The sequence below is a fragment of the Callospermophilus lateralis genome, chromosome 3 (assembly GCF_048772815.1).
Source record: "Callospermophilus lateralis isolate mCalLat2 chromosome 3, mCalLat2.hap1, whole genome shotgun sequence".
NCBI classification, from domain to species: Eukaryota; Metazoa; Chordata; class Mammalia; order Rodentia; family Sciuridae; genus Callospermophilus; species Callospermophilus lateralis.
The window spans coordinates 152,395,843-152,418,851 of record NC_135307.1 but is presented as its reverse complement, the minus strand read 5'-3'; the positions used below and the strand labels follow the sequence as shown (position 1 = coordinate 152,418,851).

Sequence of the window (23,009 nt, the reverse complement as noted above, 5' to 3'; positions counted from 1 at the left end):
ATCAATTCCTCTCACTTGACTAAAAATGGTTAACTCTTTGTACTCATTGGGATGCCAATTCTAAGTGACTTAAACTATAAACGGAGCGATCGGCTCAAGTTCTGGATCCTACAGCCTTCCATAGGGGCCCCGCCGGCTTCCCACTGTCGGCAGATTTCTACATTCCTGGAGTCACACCTGTTTTGCTTGCGAGCCTTACTGAGGTCATGCTGCCGACTCCCTGGATGGCATCAAGCCGTGGCGTTTTACGAGTCTTAACTGGAATCACTCCATATGGCTGCGTGGAAGATGAGGAGCAGAATTCTCCCCGCACCGCAGCCAGCACACCCTCCTTGGTCTCCGCTGCCAAGCAACCTGAACCGCGCTGAGCGAGAGCGGACCCCACCACCAGTTCCGGGGGCGGGATCTGGGACGTTTCACCTAATCACTCTGATAATCGGTTGGACCAATAAAAATTCGAGCTCGGATTTGCCATTGTCTTCTGGGAATGTACCACCCCGGAAGCCACCGCTCCTTCCAGCCACACCTGGGCGGAGCTAGCTTTCCGGCCCGCCCTCCCACTGGCCGACCTACTGCCAGTAACTGGGAGGTGAGAGTAGGCGGGACCGGGACACTCGCATCTGCGCAGAGCGCAGCCGGCCGCGCGCGGGAAGCCGCGGAGAGCGCGGAAGCGTTCCCCGCCTCTGAGACTCAGGCAAACCGGGCGGAGCCTCCCGGAGGAAGGGGAGGGGAGAAGAGCGACTCTTTCCGCGCCCCCGCCGAAGGCTAGCGGCGGAGGAGCGTGGTCTTTCTACCAGCCACCCCGTGACCTTCCGGGGTTGCCCCCTCCGGGGAGCGCGGCCCGCGCGGGGGGCACCGGTACGCAAGTCGCCACGGACTAGGACGTCACGGCGCAGGTAGGTTGTATTACCCGCGGGGCCACACGAATGACGAGTAGGGACCTCCAAACCTCTCCCACGTGCGTCTCTCGCCCTCCATCCATTGTCAAGAATAAGACCCGGGTGTTGTCCTTGTTCCACGTGGTGTCTTTGCACTTCTCCATCAGGCTTTTGCCTGTTCAAGACAAGCGGCTGTAAATTTGCCTTGCTATGAGAGAGTAGTTTTTGCGGCCAGAAGATGGCCTGGAAGAGCGTGCATTTGTCAAGTGTTTGATTAGAAGCGACTCCCCGCTGGAAATAAGGCCTGTGCCACAGTTATACTGGTCCAGCCTCAGAGAAGTTGACTGTGTGGATGATAGGGAATCTTCACAACCTCTTACTTTCTCCACTTTGCTTCACTCTTATCCTTTTCTCTTTCTGAGTCGATAAGTGAAATGACCAGATTCCGTAGGTAACTGAGCACCGAAAGCAAAGATGGTCATTTCTTTGGGGATGAGAGGGGGCGTGGCAGATTATTAGATTGTGTTGGAAAGACCGGTGAAGGGAAAATGGGAGCCAAAAGCGGGGGTGGAGGTGAGGAAGGGACTGGTACTATTAGGGAGGAGTGATGTGGAGGTTATTGGCTGGGAATTAAAACCAATGAGAAATGTGGGTTTCTAAGAGGAAATTTCCAAGCCAGCAATCCTGGAGTTATGTTCTTATGAAGTTGATTTTAAAAGTGCAGGCGTTAACAAACTAACAAAAAGCGTGGTCTTGATAAAATTTCTCTAAAAATTAATGAGCGTAGAAGTTTTAACAAGTAACAGTTCAGAGTGTTTGTTGAGGCTTAACTTTGAGGCCCATGGAAAAAGTGGAAAGAGCAATGTTCTGGGTTGGCTTTTAACTGCTACTTTCTAGGGCCAGTTCCCCCCAGCTCTTTGTCCTGAAGAGTACTCAACTTTTTCTGGGCCTTACTTTGAGTCTTGATTGTTTGATAAGATGATGTTTATTTTTAAAAATGTTAAGGTCTTTGAAATGGAAAAATTTATGATTTAAGTTTTTAAATGTAAACATGTCCACTATTGTAATGCCTTTTTTTAGTGGAATGTAATCACAGGGGAAAAGCATACCAGTTAAGTAAAAACCAAGCTTCAGAATTTTTGTGTGATTCTGGAATTGTTTTGTTTTTAAGGAAATGTGACATTTTAGTTATAGTTAAAATTTATTGTGTTTACTCCTGACCCCCAGGAACCTCTATAAATTCTAAGACATCTTTCCATTGTGGCTTTATGCAACATATATGTTAGATATTAGTACCACAGAGGTTAACAATCCCTTTTAATTTCTGCTCACCCTCTATGTTTGCTCCTTATAGCTTGATTGTGGCCACCATTTTGGTGCTGTCCTCATGGCATTTGTTCTCTTATGCTCTCAAGGAACCTGTTTTCTCTTTACACTATGGCCTTTGTCAGAAAAACTCAATGAAGGACTAATCAGCTGATGGGCATATGCTGTCTCTCTGGTTGTGGACAGTGACCACTCTTCTCCTCAACATGATCCATTCTCTTTACATAGATAAACAGTTACCCTAATTTTCTGGGGGCAGTTGTATCTGTTTCAAGCCTCCAATAGAGTAACCTTCCATCATTAAAGGTACTCTATTTAATAAAACAGGATTTTAAAAAATTCATAGTGTAAACACGGAAGTATCAAGCTTCTTAGCACTTGATGTATGCTGTCTTATTTAATTCTCATACAACTATGCCAATTGTGACAATTGTGATAGTTACATTTTTACAGTGAGTAAACTGAGGCTTATTAAATAAAAGGCTATATAGTTTGAGCCTAAAGTCATCTCTCTGCATTTTGTAATTGTTTTGCCACCAATAGGAAAGGAGGATGGTCAGGACAAAATGAACTTTGGCATTCACATAAGTTCTTTTCAACTTTGCTATCTTACAGCCCCTGGCTCCCCCAAGTCAGAGGGGATACCCTGGCAGAGGCCACCTTCCACAGATCCAGAGATGGCATCCGTCGATTTTAAGACCTATGTGGATCAGGCCTGCAGAGCTGCTGAGGAGTTTGTCAATGTCTACTATACTACCATGGATAAGCGTCGACGTCTCTTGTCCCGCCTGTACATGGGCACAGCCACCCTGGTATGGAATGGAAATGCCGTTTCAGGACAAGAGTCCTTGAGTGAGTTTTTTGAAATGTTGCCTTCTAGTGAATTCCAAATCAACGTGGTAGACTGCCAGCCTGTTCATGATGAAGCCACACCAAGCCAAACCACAGTCCTTGTTGTGATCTGTGGAACAGTGAAGTTTGAGGGCAATAAACAACGGGACTTCAATCAGAACTTTATCCTGTCTGCTCAAGCCTCACCCAGCAACACAGTATGGAAAATAGCAAGTGACTGCTTTCGCTTCCAGGACTGGGCTAGCTAGTAGGGGCAAGAAAGGCCCCCTTGCTCAGCCCCAGCTCTAAGAAACACCAGTCTCAAATCTCAGGATATGGAAAACATGAGTTAATTTCTATTGTTGCAGCAATACTGCAGACAACATTGTGCTGAGGCTGAACTCTTTTGTGTTTCTTGCAGCTCTAGGAGCCCTTTTCCTGAGTAAATATTTGTCATAGTTGCCTTTTAAAAGTAGTAAACTTTTCTATTTTTCTACTTGTCCAGTAGAGACCCTGATTCTGGAAGTTCTGACAAATAAAATAATACAAATGTTGCTTCTTCTCCCCTTGCCTGATGAATTTAACTAGGTTTTGAGGATGCAGGAGGAGGATTAAAGACAGAAAGCATAAGAGAAGGTGCCTGTGGAGGTGTGTATTCCTGGGCTGAGCATTTACCAGAGGCAACTGTGTTACACAGGTGGCCAGTAATGCAGTATCCAGGGAGCCTCATGTCAAGCTGAGGGTTTCATTTGAAACTCATGCCCCCTGTCCCAACTTGAGGTTAGACTAGAATTCCTTGGGACACTGAAAATTACCTATGCCCAGGACACACCTCAGAACAACTACACCAAAACCTCTGACTTAGTGATGGGGATTGGCATTTTTCAAACTCTCTCAATGTGTGATTCACTTGAGGGCACATCAGAATTACCCAGGAGAGATAACTGGGCCCTACCCTAGCACCTGAGCTGACAGTTAAATGGTGAGAACAGATGAAATACTAGAATTAGCTAATAACTGTTATATATGTGAGTGGATACATTAAACTCTCATAATGAGAAAATAACTACTTCTTTTAAAAAATAGAATTAGAAGCTACTTTTACTGACTCTAGGCCAACCCTAATTGTATTTTCCAATATAAAGAAAGAAGAAAAAAAAAAAAAACTCTAAAGGATCCATCACTCCTTGATCAATAGATGACAGACATCTCAAGCAGCTTTCCCAGTCAAGTTTTTTTTTTTTTTTTTTTTGATAACTGTGTGCTAGATCTTGGATAGGGTTGTAAATTAGAATTATGTAACAGTAATTCAGAATTGGAAAATGTGAAAAGGGAAAGAATCATGAGTGACACAGATGGCAGTGTTTACCTGGTACCCCATTCTCTACTAAGTACTAAAGCTCAATGTTTTGAGGGACTAGGAACCCACCTTAGAGATTTAATGTTAAAGTTCAATTTATAGCTAGGTTTGATGTGACTAAATTCTAGCCAATGATGTAGAAGCTGAAGAACTGGATTATTGGGAATTTTGCTTCAATAGACCCTTCTTCCTTACCTCTGTAACCTGCTGCCTAGGAACAGGTAATTATTGGCAGACTACTGGCCCCAGTTCTCTTTCAGGCAACAAGGATAGGTCAGCTACACCCCAAAGGTAGGATCATGTAAAGCTACAAGGAGGCTGGCTCCCTAGTAACTTTGTGGAACCACCAAAATAGCTCCAGTTCTCTTAGCCATTACCAGTATGAGATATGAGTGAGTCATGGATTGTAGCAATAATCCCAGGTAAAGAAAAAGATTTGCAGCAACAGCAGACCGTAGTTTTAGTTTATTGTACAGGTGGCTCTGCCATGGGATCAGAGTAGGCTGGGTTGTGTTCCTTGCACTCAAGGGTTTTCTAATCTAATCAAGTGAATTAAAATAGCAAATTAAGTCTGTCAAGTACTCTGTAATAGTATTTCAGTCCACATATAACCATGTATATTGGCTGGTCCCATAAGATTATATGCCATATTTTTCTTGACTGGTCTTAGTTTATATGTCACACTCTGGTGCTCATACAGTGAAATTGAGTAACAATATATTTCTTAGTATTTCTTAGTACCTGTTCCTGTCATCAAGCAACATGTGACTATAATTACAGCTTCAAAGCCACATCTAGCTTGGTCAAACAGGTCTTACAGACTCACACATGACAAGCTGAGCAAGCAATTCAGCTGAGATGCTAGTAAAACATGGAGAAACCAAAGTGAAGTTCCAAACAAACATGCAGAGTTGTCTGATGCCCTGGGACACTGAATAGGAAATAGGAAAACAAAACAAAGAAGAATGGGGAAGGAATTGTGGGGAGAATTATTTGGAGGGGCATGCTGCTGTACTACAGATCTCAAAGCCCCTCACGCCAGGAGGTCAAGTGGAATGCTATCTCCCTCATCTCAGACCTGGTCAGTGGCCTGAATTTCAAAGGAATCCCTCAGAGAGCTTGACATGAACTCCCTGGAGTTGTATCATTGTTTAGGCCAGAGAAGTTTCCAGATTACAGGCTTTTTTTTTTTAAAAAAAACGGTCTCCCTGAGTTGTCCAGGCTGACCTCAAACTTGTGATCCTCCTGAGTCACTGGGATTATAGATATGTACCAGTATACCCTGCTAAAGTTTAAACTCACTCCAGATTATATCCAAATTGGCAAAACTTGGTGTGTATCTACCAAGTTTGAAACAGACCATATTCTGAAACTGTTTTCTTGGTGTTTCAGGAACATTTGTATCGGTGTTAACATGGTTCACAAGGATCCCTCAGCTTTGCTAAATGTCTATTTCACATCCCCACTCAACCCCATTTCTCTTCTGCCAGAATCCTCAAGATCACTCCTCTTCACCTACTCCCTCCACCCCATCCCTGTCTGGACCTCCTCCGCCACTTCAACACACCCTTTCTAGGACTACCCCTGTTCCACCAGAGTGGACTTAAACAAACTGAAGAACTAACAGACATTGTTCTGTCACCACAGAAATAAGAGGAAGTAGAAGTGAAGGGAGAGGGTGAGACAGAAAAAGCCAGAAGCCTTCCCTTTTCTTTTTTCCTCAACCCACCACAGGGTTTCTGAGCCAAAATAAACAAGAACATGCACCAGGTGTTTGTGATCATTCTTCAGCCAGTTAGTTTTTAAAAGTTTTGTTTTAGGAGAATTTAATTGTAAGACAAATCTAGGTGAAGATTTTACTATTTTTTTGTTTTTGCAACTTTTTGTAAAATTTAATTTCCTACACTAAATCTTGTTCCTTGTTAATCTGTCTTAATAGACTTCAAATATAAACAGTGTCCACTGAAATAATGTCAAGCTTTTATGGCAGGGATGAAAACAATAAGTGGAGAAAGGGAAGAAAACATTTCCAAATTTCAAAATTACCCAACTTGGTAAAAAACTTCACTTCATGGTCCTGAAATGTCAGGAATGGTGAAGGAGGAAGGAATACTGGGGTCCCAATGAAGATTCCTTCCCAGTCACCAGCTCTGCTTCTCTCAGGACCACTTCCTAGTTCCCAACTGCTCTCCTCCCATCACCTGGCTCTCCCCAGTTCAAGCTTGGTCTCTGTCTCCAGGAAGTCTGGGAGGCAAGTGCCTCTGATGGGTTTGGCCTGGAGGCACTGAACCGACAAATGGGAGGGGTGAGGTCTTCCACCAAGTTCTGAAACTTCCTCCTCAGCCACCCCCCCACCCCCCCACCCCGCACTTGTCTGGATGAGTTCCTGAGCCTAAGCAGCTAGCCTTCACACAAGTCTTCATCTTCCCAGGGTCTGGGGATGAGGAGGGGCCAGGGGCCTGACCAAGGTAGGGAGGGTGCTTCTCCCACCTTCCCTGTTGGTCTAAGGTAAATCTGCTCCCGTTCCCTCCTGCACCCCTGGCTCAGTGAGGAGTGGGGATATACCAGGCCTCCTCATGTGGGGGACTGCCTGAGGAGCGCCAGAGGCCAGGGGTCAAGGGTCCTCTGGATCTGTGCTAGGTCATCCTCCTCTTTCATCTGGGCGGGGCTTTCTCCTCTTGCATGTGGCCCTGCACAGGGCATTCCCTCTAGCCGGAGATACTTTCCCAAATGTCCCCAAGCTGCACTTTCACCCCTTCTAATTTTTGCTTCGCTTACCTCCTGGGAGCTTTATTCAATAGGATCAGCCTTGGCTGCCTTGCACCTGACTGCTCTTCATTTCGTCCTTTGCGGGCATCACCTTCTATTCTTATTGTCCCTGTTCATGGTGCTGCAGTCACCCTGGCCATAATATGACCCAACAGGGCAAGGTCTTCTGTGTTTTGATCACGTAGGGGACGCCAGATGGGGAGCGTTGGGTGGGGGAATCCCGCTTAACAGACGCCACGGACCCCGGCAGCTCTTCCAGGCGCTAGCTGCAGCCATCAAGCAGCTAGGAGAGTTCCTTGGTGGGCGCCCCCAACCCTGCTGGCCATGGCCAAGAGGCAATGCTGGGGTCACCACGCCTCCCCTAAACCCTCCCACTGGAGGGATGACATCTACGGTCATAACTAAAGTTTGGTGACTGAAAATTCCAGCATCAGGTATGCCCATAAAACCAGGAAGGATCAAGCCAGCCCACTGATTACTATGGCTTTGTCCCACAGGCGGCAGGACTGACTCTTAGAGCTTCCTTCAAGGCATTCCAGACATGACAGAGGCTAATACCTTACCAGAGGATGGGGTCTTCGGGAGGAAGAGACAGAACAGGGTCCTTGAGGATTCTGGAGAGTCCCAGAAGTTTGTATGTGTCTAGTTTATTGATCTTGTACCCCTCTTTGCTGAGATTAAGGACAACTGGGCAAAGAATTACTTTCAGTCTCACTGTTAAAAGTAAATAATGTGACTGGGATTTAACTCAGTGGCAAAGTGCCTGCCTTGCATACCCAAAGCCAAGGGTTCTATCCCAAGTTAAAATAAAAAGTAAATAGTGTTTCTCAAAACTTTTCTAAGAGTGTCTCCCTAGCACATGTGAGGCACTGTGTTCCATCCTCAGCACCACATATAAATAAATAAATAGACAGATAGATATATAGATAGGTAGGTAAATAAATAAATAAAATGAAGGTATTTTGTGTCAGTTTACAACTAAAAAAATACTTTTCCAACAAGGTAGCATAGCAGCAGTTTAAAACATTTTATGTCTTCGATAAAACAATGCACGTTATAGCAGAATCAATAATCCTGAATTTGGCTAACATACTACAATACAGAACATGAAGTACAGATTACACAAATGAAGATTTGTGATTTTGGTTAAAAAGGTCAATGAGGACTAACCTCAAGTGCATTTTTTGCCCTGCTCCAAAACAAACAAAGATTATCACATAGAAAAATAAATAGAAGGCATCCTTGTTTCTCTGTGTTTCATTCTTTAGGTCCCCAAGCCTGCTGATCAGCTCAGGGGTATGGCAGCAAAGGCCAGTCAGGTGGTAACAGAACAAGGTCCTTTGTTTCTGCAGTTTGTTTGAAAAAGTCCACTCTGGTGGAACAGGAGTGGTCCTGAAAAGGGTATGTTGATGTAGGGGAGGAGGTCCAGAAAAAGCTGGGTTAGAAAGAGAGTAAGTGAAGGGGAGTGATTTGGAGGATTCTGGCAGAAGAGAAATGGGGTTCGATGGGGGTGTGAAATGGACATTTAGCAAAGCTGAGGGTCCTTGTGAACCATGTTAACACTGATACAGATATTCCTGAAACACCAAGAAATCAGAAAGTTTCAGAATATGGTCTGTTTTAAACTTGGTAGATACACACCCAGTTTTGCCAGTTTGGATATAATCTGGAGTGAGTTTAAGCTTTAGCAGGGCCTAGTGGTACATACCTATAATCCTAGTGACTAAGGAGGCTGAAACAGAAGGATCACAAGTTCAAGGCCAGCCTGGGCAACTTAGCAAAGCCCTCAATAACTTAGCGAGGACCTCTTTCAAAATAAAAAATAAAAAGGGCTTGGGATGTTTCTCAATTGTAAAGCACCCCTGGGTTCAATTCTTAGTACCAAAAAATAAACCAACAGACAAATCATGTAACATTGGTCCTGTTTCTGACCACCTCTGGGTCTCAGCTTTCTGATTTATAAAGCAGGACTAAGAGCACCCCCGCCCAGGGTAATTTTAAGGGTTAGTGGAGATCAGTTGCAGAAAGGTTGTTTCTTTTTTGTTCTGTTTTTTTTAAGACACATTTTTAAAAATATCTTTTAATTGTAGATGGACACAGTACCTTTGCTTTTTTATTTTATTTTTTTAATGTGGTGCTGAGAATTGAACCTAGTGCCTCACACGTGCCAGGCAAACACTCTACCACTGAGCTACAACCCCAGCCCTTAAGACACATTTGTTCAGCATCATGATCAGACTATTACGTTTTTTCTATTAATAGCATGGGTGCAAAAAAAAAAAAAAAAAAAAAAAGTCTATGTTAAAATCTTTGGAAAACTTTAGTTTCCACAGAACAGAAACCAAAATAACCTGTTACACAATTTGCCGCAGTCTGGCTGGGCACAAAATCACGAGCCACTCAAGCAGAAACAAACTTTATTTTTTGAAACTGCCGCCAATGCTCCCTACGCATCAGGGAAGATCAACCCACGCCGCGTTCTCCCCATCCCAAGAGGAAGGTCCTCCTCCGGAATTCCCTCCTACCGCACTTCCCCAACCAATGGGAACTCTCCAGGAGTCCTGTAGCAGGCCCGAGGTGGACAGCAGGAGTCCAATATCCATATGAATGCAAATCTTAACATAATCATATCATCTCAATGGCTTGCTGGCCTCACCTTTCAACCAAAAATGCCATGCATCTTATTACTTGGCTGTGGCTCTTAGCAACAATTAGTCACAAATACAGTACTCAAGGGTTTTTTTTTTCCTGTAAACATGAATATTGTCTAAACTTTGTCTTCTTTGTAGTGGCTAGGCGCTGCCACCACTGTGCTTGGCTGAGTGCATGAAGATGTTGTAACCTGGAGCTTTCCTGTCACTTCTCTGGCTCTCCTCTCCTGCTAAGCTTTGTTTCCTAGCAATACTAAAACTTTCTCCCACTTCCATAACTACAACTGCTGCTGCTGCTGGAACCACCACAGCCACCTTGGTTTTGTGGTTTGGTAAAGTACTGGCCTCTATCACTGTAAGGTCCAGAGCTTCTGCCTCCAAAGTTTCCACCCTTCATGGGTCCAAAATTTAATGCCTGATTATTGTAGTTGCCATAATCATTCTAGCTTCCACTGCCTCCAAAATTCCTTCTGTCATTACCAAATCCATTGTAGCCATCCCCCTGCCACCATATCCACCACCACCATGGCTGTCACCAAAGCCACCATAACCATTGATGTTTCCTTCATGACCAAAATTGACATTTTGACTAAAAGCACCTCCACAACCACCACCAAAATTTCCAGAACCACTATGACTTCTTTGGCTAAATGAAGCACTAGCCATCTCTTGCTTTGATAGGGCTTTCCACAAAGCCATCTCTTGTTTTGTGGCCTTTCACAGTATGGTATTTTGAATGACAATCTTATCATGGAGTCATGGTCATCAAAAGGGCTAAGGAACTGAACAGACACTTCACAGAAGAAGAAATACAATTGATCGACAAAAAATGAAAAAAGTTCAATATCTCTAGAATTAGAGAAATACAAATTAAAACTACACTAAGATTACATCTCACTCCAGTCAGAGTGGCAATTATCAGGAATACAAGAAACAATAAATGTTGGTGAGGATGTGGGGGAAAAGGTACACTCATACATTGCTGGTGGGACTGCAAATTGATGCAACCACTCTGGAAAGTATTACAGAAATTCCTCAGAAAACTTGGAATAGAACCACCATTTGACCCAGCTACTCCACTCTTTATTTTTTATACACAAAGGACTTAAGGTTGGGGCTGGGGATGTGGCTCAAGCGGTAGCGTGCTCGCCTGGCATGCGTGCGGCCTGGGTTCGATCCTCAGCACCGCATACAAAGATGTTGTGCCCGCCGATAACTAAAAAATAAATATTAAAATTTAAAAAAAAAAGGACTTAAGGTTAGCATACTACAGGGACACAGCCACATCAGTGTTTATAGCAGCTCAATTCACAATAGTCAAACTATGGAACCAAACTAGATGCCCTTCAACAGATGAATGGATAAAGAAAATCACAATAGAATATTATTCAACCTTAAGAGGAATGAATTATGTCATTTTCAGGTAAATGGATGGAACTGGAGAATATTATGCTGAGCAAAATAAGCCAATTCCAAAAAAACAAAGGCTGAATATTTTCTCTGATATTCGGAAGCTAATTCTCAATAAGGGGAAGAGGCTAGGGAAGCATAGAGATACTTTGGATTAGATAGAGAGGAGTGAAAAGAGGGGAGGGGTTATGGGGGTAGAAAGGATCAAGATCATAGAATGAATCAGACATTATTACCTTATATGCTATGATTACACAACTGTTGTACATTTGTTGTAATTTTATATCATGTACAACCAGAAGAATGAGAAGTTACCTCCATTTATGTAAGTCAAAATGCATTCTACTGTTATGTATAAATAATTGGAACAAATTTTAAAAAGTGACAAAAGCAAAGCCCTGCTTCTTTCAAATGCCTCAGTCACAATTTTAATAACTACAATTTTCCCTTACTGTTCAAAATAATATTTTAAGCGATGTTCTTCAGTGTCCTCTTTAATGCCATCAACAAAGATCTTTTTTACAGTAAAGAAGGCCCCTGGTCTATGAGAATCTTGTGTTGAGACAGCTCTTTTTGGCTCCCTAACTCTTCCATCCACCTTGTAGGGGCTTGCATGGCTGAATCCACTTCCTGAATAAGTGACAAACCCAAAGCCCCTGGAGCGCTTGGTGTTTTGGTCTCTCATTATCACATAGTTCATGAGTGTCCCTCATTGCTTAAAATGGCTTCTCAGACTCAGTTGTTTCAAAGTTCAGCCCTCCAATGAATAGCTTCTGTAGCTGTCTGGGCTCTTTGGAGGACTCTGATTTGGACATGATGGCAGTAGGGAGACTTTAAGGATGCTTTCTCTGCAGTGTCCAGGGGCAAAATGGAGTAAGCTAACAAATGTATCCCTGAAGAAAGATTTTGGTCCCTTCCCACCCCTTGCTGCCCTTCTAAACATTAAGGCTGATGTTGTTATTAGATTTTTGTTTGTTTTTTAGATGAAGTTTTGCTATGTTGCCCAGGCTGTTCTTAAACTGTGGGCTCAAGTGATCCTTCTGCTTCAGCCTCCCAAATAGCTAGGACTACAGGTATATGCCATGGGGTTGGTATTAGGGAAGGGTCTCTGGTGTAAGTCAAGTAAAGGAGATCAGCAGCAAATAAATAAGACCCACATCTACAGTCTCATCCTGAATACCATCACCGCCACTACTAAGCCAGAATTAGACAGGAAGTCAGTATAGATAGGCAAATCCAGTCAGGTCTGATTAACAGGCCAATTTTGAGTGAGTCTGGGAAGTTGGAGACTGTCCCCTGAGGGACTGAAATGTTAATTCTTTCAGAGCCCTTATCAAGAACCAGTCTCTGCTCCAACCTGTTGCCAAAATAACCAGTCCTAGGAATTGCCCCTCCCTACATCAAGCTATTGTTATGCCAGATTCGTGGGACCCCAATAGACCTCCAGGAGCCAAATCCGATGCAAATCACACAAGAGTCTTTATTGCAAGCTGGAGCCTGGACTCACAACTGTTCCCGACTCAGCGGTCCCAGGGAGTGAGTCCTGGTCCTTTGTTTAGTGGGATTTTATAGGTTTTGAGGGGATACTCTATGCATCACAGCATCACACAGCAAATCATTCCATACCCTGGGAAAATCAAACAACAACTCTTAACATTGATTAGCACATCCAATGGCAGGAACAATTTGGGTAGGGGTGATTGGTTAATACAAGAGAGGGATTCCTTTGAACTGATTGTTTTAGACCACAAGGGGTATACATGCTAAACTACATGGTTTCCCAACATGTTGTCAACCACCATAAACTACTTGGGGGTCATCTGGCATTCCAGGTATTCTCCCTGCCTCATGCTGATTGGAGGTTGCTAGGGGGGTTGTTATGGGTCAGGGACACCTGACGCCTCAGACCTCTCCTGTTATTTACAAACAACTCAGCAGGGTGGGTATGTGCTTAGGAGTGCTCTATGGGTTTTTCCAAGGACAAGGGTCACACCCCCTTCCTTAGGACAGGCCTTGAGATAGAAGCTGCTGTTATTTATTTTTAAAAATGGAGTCACATTAGTTTCTCACTAATGGTTGTTAATTAATGTGGCATTGGCTGTTTCATCCTGCCCTTCCCCCTTCAGTCCACCTGTTTCCCACCTTTCGGCCATCCCATATCCCATTGAGTATTCCTGGGCCTAGTCTTTTTTTTTTTTTTTTGAGAGAGAGAAGAGAGAGAAGGAATTTTTCAGTATTTATTTTTTAGTTCTCAGCGGACACATCTTTATTTTATTTTATGTGGTTCTGAGGATCGAACCCAGTGCCCCACGCATGCATGTCAGGGGAGCACGCTACTGCTTGAGCCACATCCCCAGCCCCTGGGCCTAGTCTTGCATGCAGGAAGGAGAAAGATAAGGAGAAGAGGTCAGGAGAACAAAGGAAGCCTAGGACACATAAAAAGGGCAGAATGCCTGGTACTCTGGATACCAGGAACAGCTGGTATCCTGGTATTTCTTGAGATACCAGGTACCAGCTATGGCCCCTTTCTCCTTCTCCGGGGAAGTCTATGTTACCCGCCCCCCCCCCCGCTTTTAAAATTTTATTTTTAGTTATAGATGGACACAATACCTTTAATTTTATTTACTTATTTTATATGGTGCTAAGAGTCAAACCCAGTGCCTCACACATCCTAGGCAAGTGCTCTACCACTGAGCCACATCCCCAGCCCCTATGTTACCCCTTTTTGAATAAACTGTGCTTCATATGCTGTTATGCTCGAATTCGGGACCCCCAAAAGACCACCAGAGACCAAGATCGATGTAAACAGCAAAGAGGTGTTTATTGCGAGCTACCTCTGTCCTCGGCGCGCACAGCAACTGGTGACGCTGAGAGGCCCTGTGCCCAGGGTTTGCAGGAGTTTTATACACTCTTTGGAGAAAGCAGGGACCCCCACATTCACCATAGCATCTCTTAGCAAATCATCACACACCACAGGAAAATCAAATAGCAACTCTAAAACATGATTAGCACTTTCACTGGTGGGAACAAGTTGGGTAAAGGTGATTGGTTACTACAAGAGGGCGTTTCATTTGAACTGATTGGTTTAAGCCAAGAGGGGTGTTCGTGCTGAACTACATGGTTTCCCAACACCATAAACTGCTGGGAGGGTTATCTGGCATCCCAGGTATTTCCCTGTCTCATGCTGATTGGTGGCTGCTAGGGGGTTACTATGGGTCTCCACCTAGCCTGACTGAGTCAGGGACACCTGGGGCAGCAGATCTCTCTTTGTTATTTGTAGATAAACAACTTAGCAGGGTGGGAATGTGCCTAGAAGTGCTCTGTGGGTCTTTCCAAGGACAAAGGTCATGTCTCTTCCTTGGATAGGCTTTGCTCTGAGGTAGAGGCTAGTTTTTCAATGCTTGCCTCGGCATGATTCTCTAATGTTCAAACTTCAACACGTGAGGAAGCAGAACTTGTCACTGATAACTGGTGATATCAAGGGGACAGTCTCCAACTTGCTGGACTCACACAAAATTGGCCTCCTTGATTCAACTTAACTCCATTTACTTATTTTTACTGACTGCCTGTCTAATTCTAGCTTCACTAGCAAAATGGAAAACTTTTGTATATACTGAAGTACAGATGTCTAATAATTGATAATACTATCAATTATTAGACAAGGTGTGCCTCCCAACCTCATTTTTAAAATACATATCACAAAGATACAGACTGGGGCTGGGGATGTGGCTCAAGCGGTGGCGCGCTCGCCTGGCAAGCATGCGGCCCGGGTTCGATCCTCAGCACCACATACAAACAAAGATGTTGTGTCCGTTGATAACTAAAAAAAATAAATATTAAAAATTCTCCCTCTCTTTAAAAAAAAAAGAAAAATAAAACAAAGATACAGACTGTAGTGGATGTTGGGGCAATTTTGCTCAACTCCCACTCTGTACCAGGTTTTCAGGGTACTTATCTCCAAGGTGTACCTCCTGTCAGATCAGGCGGGGTAGGCAGCGACCAAAAAGGGCCGATGAACAGGCTTTATTGAGATATCACTCCCGGGCGGAACTCATCAGACCCACAGAGGGGACAGGGGAAGGGTCTGAGGAGAAACCGCGTGGAAGCTCGACCGGACTGGACTTTATGGGGCTTACAGCAGGAAGGGAAGGGCTTGGGACAGGAAAAGGTGTTTCTAGGGTCCCTTGCCCCCTTGGAGTTGGTCAGGGGAGTTGGCTGAACTCCAGGATTGGCCGGGGGATCCTGCTGATTGACAGGTGTTAGTCAGGAGATCTGGCTGATTGACAGGCATTTCCATTGGCATCTGATTGATGTTCTTTTCCAGTGCGGGGCTGCTTTGTTCTAAGTTGCCACTAAGTCGCCACCACTGACCTAACACCTCCTAATGGTCCCAGTTAGTTAGAATAATCAATCCCATTGCCCCTTCAATATTGTCCAATTCAGGAACCTGGGCACAGCAAACAATTGAAGAGCAGAGCAGAAAAAAAAAAAAAGAAAAAAAAAAAGAACCTCATTTCTGAGAGAGAATTTTTTAATATTTATTTTTTAGTTTTCGGCAGACACAACATCTTTGTATGTGGTCTGAGGATTGAACCAGGGCCGCACGCATGCCAGGCGAGCGCGCTACCCCTTGAGCCACATCCCCAGCCCCAGAAATGAGATTCTTAGTGGTTTTGATATGTGGGACCAATCCATGGGCAGAACTCCAGATCGTGGGGTTAAGGAAGCCAATGTTAAATCCTGTTTAATGTGTAAGTCAGTTTGATTGTCCCTTCTGTATATTGCAATCAAAGTCATCTAAGTGGAATGAATCACCACTTTCACTTACCCTACTGATAATGGACCAAAATATTTTGCTGTACAGCATGTTGCCAGCTGCCAGAAAATGATCATTCCTGTTCAATTTGGGAATTTTGATTGGTGCGGGTTCTTCCTAGGGCACATAATGAAGCCAGATTTAAAGTTAGGTAGTCAGTGTAGTTAGGTAAATCGGGTCTAATATCAAGTGAAATCTAAAATGGAGGCCATGCTGAAAATGATTCCCGGAAACGCAGGACAACTCATGGAATGTTAATGAAGTCCCTGAAAAGCCCCTAGGCCCAAAGTCCATCCCAAAGAAATGTTAATGAACAGCCCCAGCAGATTTGAAGATAGCCCATCCCAAAGAAGTGTTAATGAATCCTTCCTGCCCAGATTACTTCTTTGGCCCACCTGTGTCCCAGCCCTCGGGCCTTCCCACCTACATTCCATCACTGAAAGAACTATAAAAAGGGGAAACAACTGCACTTCGTGGAAGATTCCGCCTCTTGGGTCCCCTTCTTCCTCTGGGAGAAGTCTTTTCTGCTGTCCTTTAATAAACTTCTAATTTCCACTCTGCCCTTGCCTCCGCGTGCTTCTCTGGTGTTATTCTTCAACATTGGGGAAGCAAGGACTCGTCACCGGCCAACAGCGGTAACAATATTTAAAGCCCACCAATCTTGGTCCCTGAAGTTCTGTTTGTTTGTTTCTTTGTTTTTGTGGTACTGGGGTACTGGGAATTGAACTGAGAAGTGCTCTATCACTAAGCTACACCATCAGCTCCTTTTATTTCTTAATTTTAAGACAAGGTCTTGCTACATTGAGGAATTTGGACTTGAAATTGGAATTCTCCTGCCTTAGCCTCTGGAGCTACTGGAATCACAGGCCTACATCATTATGCCTAGTCTGTGGTTCGATTTCTATGTACAGTCAGCCCTCCATAAATTCATAGATTCCACATATGCATATTCAACCAACTGCCAACTGAAAATATTTTTAAAAATTGCATCAGTACTGAACGTGTGCTTTTCTTGTCCTTATTCCCTAATCCTAAATATAGTATAACAACTATTTACATAGAATTCATTTATAGTTATTGGGCATTATAAGTAATCAAGAAATGATTTAAAGTGTATTGGAGGATGTGGGTAGTTTATATGCAAATATTTATAGCATTTCACATAAAGGTGAAGCCAGATTTAAAGATAAAGTAGTTAGTGTAGTTAGGTAAATCGGGTCTAATATCAAGTACCATAAAGAAAATGGAGACCATATGGAGAATGGAGTTCAGGAAACCAGAACAAAACCTGGAACCCATCCTAAAGAACTGTTAATGAAGTAGCTCCCAGCAAACAGGGAGGTGCTAAACAATCCACCCCAGGCCCTTCCTGCCCAGATTACTCTTCCCTGCCACACCAGTCCACACCTTTTGGCCTTCCCACCTGCATTCTATCACTGCAAGATAGAGGGGAACAAAGGACAGAAATGTGGGAGGACTAAAAGAAGACCTTAGATATGAAAAAGGGAAGATCTCCCCTTTCCATGGATTCTGCCTTTCGGGACCCCTTCTTCCTCCCGGAGGAAGTCCTTTCTGCTATCCTTTAATAAAGACTTCCACTTTCCACTCTTGCTTCAGAGTGCTTCTCTGATGTTATACTTCAGCATTCGGGGAAGCAAGGGCTTGTCACCAGTAAACAGTGGTAACAAAGGACTTCAGCATCTATGGTTTTTGCTATACAATAGGTTCCTAGAACCAATCTCACACTGATTCAGAGAGAAAACTGTAAGTTTAGTTATGGATGCTGACTATATGCACACACTACAATTTTCATACAAAACAATTCATCATACGTTCTTTGTGATGACAGTGAGTCTCAATGTCCATCAGTAAGAGGTCTTTTCTGCCTTAGGTCTTGAAGGGGGAAGAGGGTATGTACTTTGATCGGCTCAAATTTTTCTCTTGATTTTTTTTTCTCAGTGAGTCCAAGATTTTTTTTCTCTTCATGGCAGATATCATAGCTAAGTCTACTTTACACTGTTGGCATAATTTAGGATTTTCCCTTACAGCAACGAAAATTTGAACATACAGCACCTCACACCATTTCCTTTTTGTAAATTTTATCAAACTGTAAAATTGTATTAAAATTGATATTTTCCGGGCTGGGGATGTGGCTCAAGCGGTAGCACGCTCGCCTGGCATGTGTGCGGCCCGGGTTCGATCCTCAGAACCACATACAAACAAAGATGTTGTGTCCGCCAAATACTAAAAAATAAAATATTAAAAAATTCTCTCTTTCGCTCTCTCTCTCACTCTCTCCTTAAAAAAAAAAAAAAAAATTATAAAAAAAAATTGATATTTTCCTCTGGTGGCCAGGTTTCTCCATCAGAGAGTTTGTATTGAGGCCAGGCCAAGAAAATGAGGCGCTTTGTCTTGAGCGTCTGAGGTTCAAATCTATCCCAATTTTTCAATACTCAGGCTAGTGGTGCACCTGGCGTATTGGAGAGAGAGAAGCTCCCGTCTGAGTGAGAAGAAAACAGGATTCAGGCGCCCACGCTGCGCCGGAGAAAACTGTTCTCATTAGGGACTTCTCCCTAAGTTTGAGCTTCCTAAACGGTCGGTCCAGAAAACCCGTCTCTCACCTTGCTTTGCCAAGGGGTTTCTGGTCCCCTTTAGCAAAGTGCTAGGGTCTCAGTTTGCCCTGTGCCAGAGACCCTGGGAGGATTCAGACTTAAGGGCATTACTGCATCCTCCTAGCCACTAAAAACCCATTGTAAAAGAGAAACATGCTCTCTTTTGTTGCCTTTGCTCTGTAGACTAGCAGATTACCTGAGGAGTTGATTCTAAAAATGCCTCTCTAGCAGCTTAAAGAGAACACAGCTCATTTTAAACATTGGGCGGTAAAACAGACTATTGAAAGTTACCTATGCACCTTAGGGAACCTGGGCAGATTTTACTAATTATCTCATGCCTTTCTCAGTCCTACAACCCGAATTGCTAATATTTCTGACCTGCGAAGGAAGGGGAGCATCCAGGAGCGGGGGATGCGGGGTTTGGAGTGTTTGGAGTGTTTGATAGCCCATACGGAGGCAAATGTGATTGGGGCTTTCCCTCAGTGCCATTCATCTACGGATCACCCTAGATACCCCTGAGGGCTGTTGGGAGGAGGCTCAAGAGAAAGGAACATTAAGAATCGTCTGAGAGTAGCCCAGACCGGAATTCCGCAGTTGTTCCAAACTCCTTCCTCCACCTCCACGCATCCGAGGCAGATCAGGATTTGGGACACTGTGTACTCACGCCAATTGCTCTCCGGGCCCAGACAGAAAAGTTGGAAGTGGCTTTGGCAGAACCCAACATGCCTGCTCTGTATTGAACAGGTGATTGAGAGCTGCGTAGGTCAAGAAACCTCTCACCCGAGTCTTGAAGAGTGGCGGCTGCACTAATTGCGTTTAAGTAGCCGTCGGGTGCCCACCTTACCCTCCAGAAAGAAAGAGAGAGAAAGATGCACCTCAAACAGACATGGGGTGCGTGCACTTACCTTGGTGTAGAATCTCGGTATGGGACCTCCAATATGATACCGCTGTTGACTGGTGACGAGTTCTTGCTTCCCCAATGTTGAAGAATAACACCAAAGAAGCATGCCGAGGCAAGGTCAGAATAGAAATTAGAAGTTTATTAAAGGACAGCAGAAAAGACTTCTCCCGGAGGAAGAAGGGGACCCAAGAGGTGGAATCCGTGGAAGGGCTGTTCTTTCCCCTTTTTATAGTTCTTTCAGTGATGGAATGTAGGTGGGAAAGCCCAAGGGGTGGGACACAGGTGGGTTTAATTAATATTTCTTTGAGGTGGACTTTGGCCTAGGGCCTTTTCAGGACTTCATTAACATTCCTTGAGTTGTTCCACGTTTTCCCTGAGTCATTCCCAGCATGGCCTCCATTTTAGATTTCACTCGATATTAGACCCGATTTACCTAACTACACTGACTACCTAATTTTAAATCTGGCTTCAGTATGAAGGTACCAATAAGGGCTCAAAGTATTTTGCATGATTTTCAACCTAATTTTACAGATGAGAGAGTTGATTTGTGAGTTTTAAAAAAAAAAAAGAAAGAAAAGAAAAAGAATGACATTTCAACAGGCTTACTATATATGCATTGACTTTCTGAAAGTAGTGGCCAAAACTTAAAAAAGTATCTGGGAAATAGCTTCCAGGATCCACCACTGAACTTTTTATCTAGAGACAGGGTATCATTTAATTGCCCAGGCTATCTCAGACTCCTGAGTCACTGGGACAAAGGCCTGGCCATTGCCTGGTGGCTTCTAGGATTTTAATGTGGAAAAATGCCGCAGTCTGGCTGGGCACAAATCACGAGCCACTCACAGCTTTGTAGATTCAAACAGCAATTCTTTATTCCCGATCTCACACCGTCCGTCTACAAACACGTTCTGGGGAAATCCACGTTCTCTGCCCAAATCTACACCACTCCACTGGGCTTCTGTCTCCCAAAAATACTGTCTGAATCCCTAAGAACTCAAGAGGAACTCAGGCAGCAGGATACTCCCTATTCCCCCGGCAGGAATAATTTTCCTAAACCTGGAACGCCCTAAACTCGGATTATCCTAAACCGGGAACACCCTAAACATGGATCCACCCTGGTCCTTGAGCAAGGTTACCTTCCAGGAGTCCTTCCACTAAGCAAAATGTGGGTATACTGGCAAGGAAATTGTCATACCTACTTGGCTAATGGCTCCCAGCAGAAACAGGGCATTCGATATTGTATGTCTTCTTTAATATTGATATGTGTGTGTGTGTGTGTGTACTAATATATATATATATATATATATATATATATATATATACAACACTATATATTTTACAGAATACATATCTTGCTTTTTCAATTAAATCCATTGAAGAATTAGGAATGCGTTTTTTAAAATTTATTTTTTATTCCAATTTGTTATATAGGACAGTAGAATGCATTACAATTTATATTACACATAGAGAGCACAATTTTTCATATCTCTGGTTGTATAAGAGTATATTCACACCATTCGTGTCTTCATACATGTACTTAAGGTAATGATGTCCATCTTTTCTACCCCACCCACTGCCCTATCTAGAGTTTATCTAATCCTCCCATGCTCCCCCCCAACCACATTATGAATTGTCAGGGTTTTTACCCCACCCCTTTTCTCCAGATCTGCAGGAGAGATGGGGAAAGCACACCCGGACCAGGATTAACCAAGAAAGGAAAGGCCAAAGGCCAACTGCCGGCACCCAACCCTCCCCTGCCGGAGGACAATCAGACAAACCTGGGAGACCAGTCTAAGCAGGATCTCATTTATTGAGAAAACACACACAGCTAATATAATGTACAAGAACCAATCAGGGTAAAGGTCAGCAGGGTGGGGAGAGTTCTTGAGTACACCCATCCTATAGGCAGTAATGGGGAGACACAAGAGCTGTCCCTGAGGGCAGAGGGTTCTGAGCCTATCCTAGAGGTGGTGGGATTTCCGTCACAACCCATGGCAATGCCTTCTGGCTAATCTCCCGGAGCTATCTTAGCCACAAGTGGCCTCAGGACTGGAAACTGGTAGCAGCCAGCAAGTTAAGTTTCCTCTTTTCTGATGCAATATGCCCCACATTACATCATGCCCTACAATGAATCAGCCTCTTTATATCAGAGAAAACATTTGACATTTGATTTTTTGGGGATTGGCTAACTTCACTTAGCATTATATTCTCCATCTCCATCCATTTACCTGCAAATGCCATGATTTTATTCTCTTTTATTGTTGAGTAATATTCCATTGTGTATATGTACCACAGTTTCTTTATCCATTCATCTACTGAAGGTCATTTAGGTTGGTTCCACAGTTTAGCTACAGTGAATTGTGCTGCTATAAACATTGATGTGGCTGTGTTCCTGTAGTATTTAAGTCCTTTGGGTATGGACCAAGGAGAGGGATAGCTGGGTCAAATAATGGTTCCATTTCCAGTTTCCCAAGGAATCTCCATACTGCTTTCCAGATTGGCTGCACCCACTTGCAGTCCCACCAGCAATGTATGAGTGTACCTTTTTCTCCATGTTCTCACCAACACTTATTGTTGTTTGTATTCTTAATAGCTGCCATTCTGACTGGAGTGAGATGAAATCTTAGAGTAGTTTTGATTTACATTTTTTCTGATTGCTAGAGATGTTGAACATTTTTCATATATTTATTGATTTATTTTATATCCTCTTCTGAGAAGTGTCTGTTCCATTCCTTGGTCCATTTATTGATTGGGTTATTATTATTTTTTTGGTGTTAAGTTTTTGTTTTTTTTTTAATGGTGCTGGAGACAGAACCCAGGGCTTTGTGCATGTGAAGCAAGCACTCTACCAACTGAGCTATTTCCCCAGCCCTTGGTGTTAAGGTTTTTGAGTGATATATATCAGTTGGTAGAGTGCTTGTTTCACATGCACAAAGCCCTGGATTTGGTCTCCAGCACCATTTAAAACAAAACAAAACAAAACCTTAACACCAAAAAAAAAAAAAAATATATATATATATATATATATATATATATATCTTCTAGAGATTAGTGCCTATCTGATGTGCTTGTGGTAAAGATTTGCTCCCATTCAGTAGATTCTCTATTCATAATCTTACTGATTGTTTCTTTTGCTAAGAAGTTTTTTAGTTTGAATCCATCCCATGTATTGATTCTTGGTTTTAATTCTCCTGCTATAGGAGTCTTATTAAGGAAATTGGGGCCTAATCCAACAAGATGGAGATTTGGGTAGGAATGTTTTAAGATAAGAAATGAAGGGCATTCAGGTTGAGGGGATTGCAAGAATCAGCACAATCACAGCAATAGAGACCCTTCCAGGTAGATATTTCACTGAAACATGTAGGGATTTCACAAAAAAATATATTTATTTTAAAATTTAAAAACCTCCAACCAAGTTTGTAGAAATGGTGTATCTTAAAAGTTGTGATAATCTG

At 43.4% G+C, this 23,009-nt stretch overlaps 1 protein-coding gene across 1 annotated transcript; it reads left to right on the top strand.

Moving 5' to 3' along the window:
- The first annotated feature begins 745 nt into the window (after positions 1–745).
- Nxt1 (nuclear transport factor 2 like export factor 1) lies at positions 746–3,561 on the top strand. The gene is made up of 2 exons (XM_076848904.2): positions 746–896; positions 2,820–3,561. Exon 2 carries the CDS (start codon positions 2,882–2,884, stop codon positions 3,302–3,304), a length of 423 nt encoding a protein of 140 aa, XP_076705019.1. The 5' UTR covers positions 746–896; positions 2,820–2,881; the 3' UTR covers positions 3,305–3,561.
- Positions 3,562–23,009: the final 19,448 nt, after the last annotated feature.

Excerpts from the sequence above, each read along its gene's own strand:
- Nxt1 (XM_076848904.2), top strand. The coding sequence starts at position 2,882 with ATGGCATCCGTCGATTTTAAGACCTATGTGGATCAGGCCTGCAGAGCT.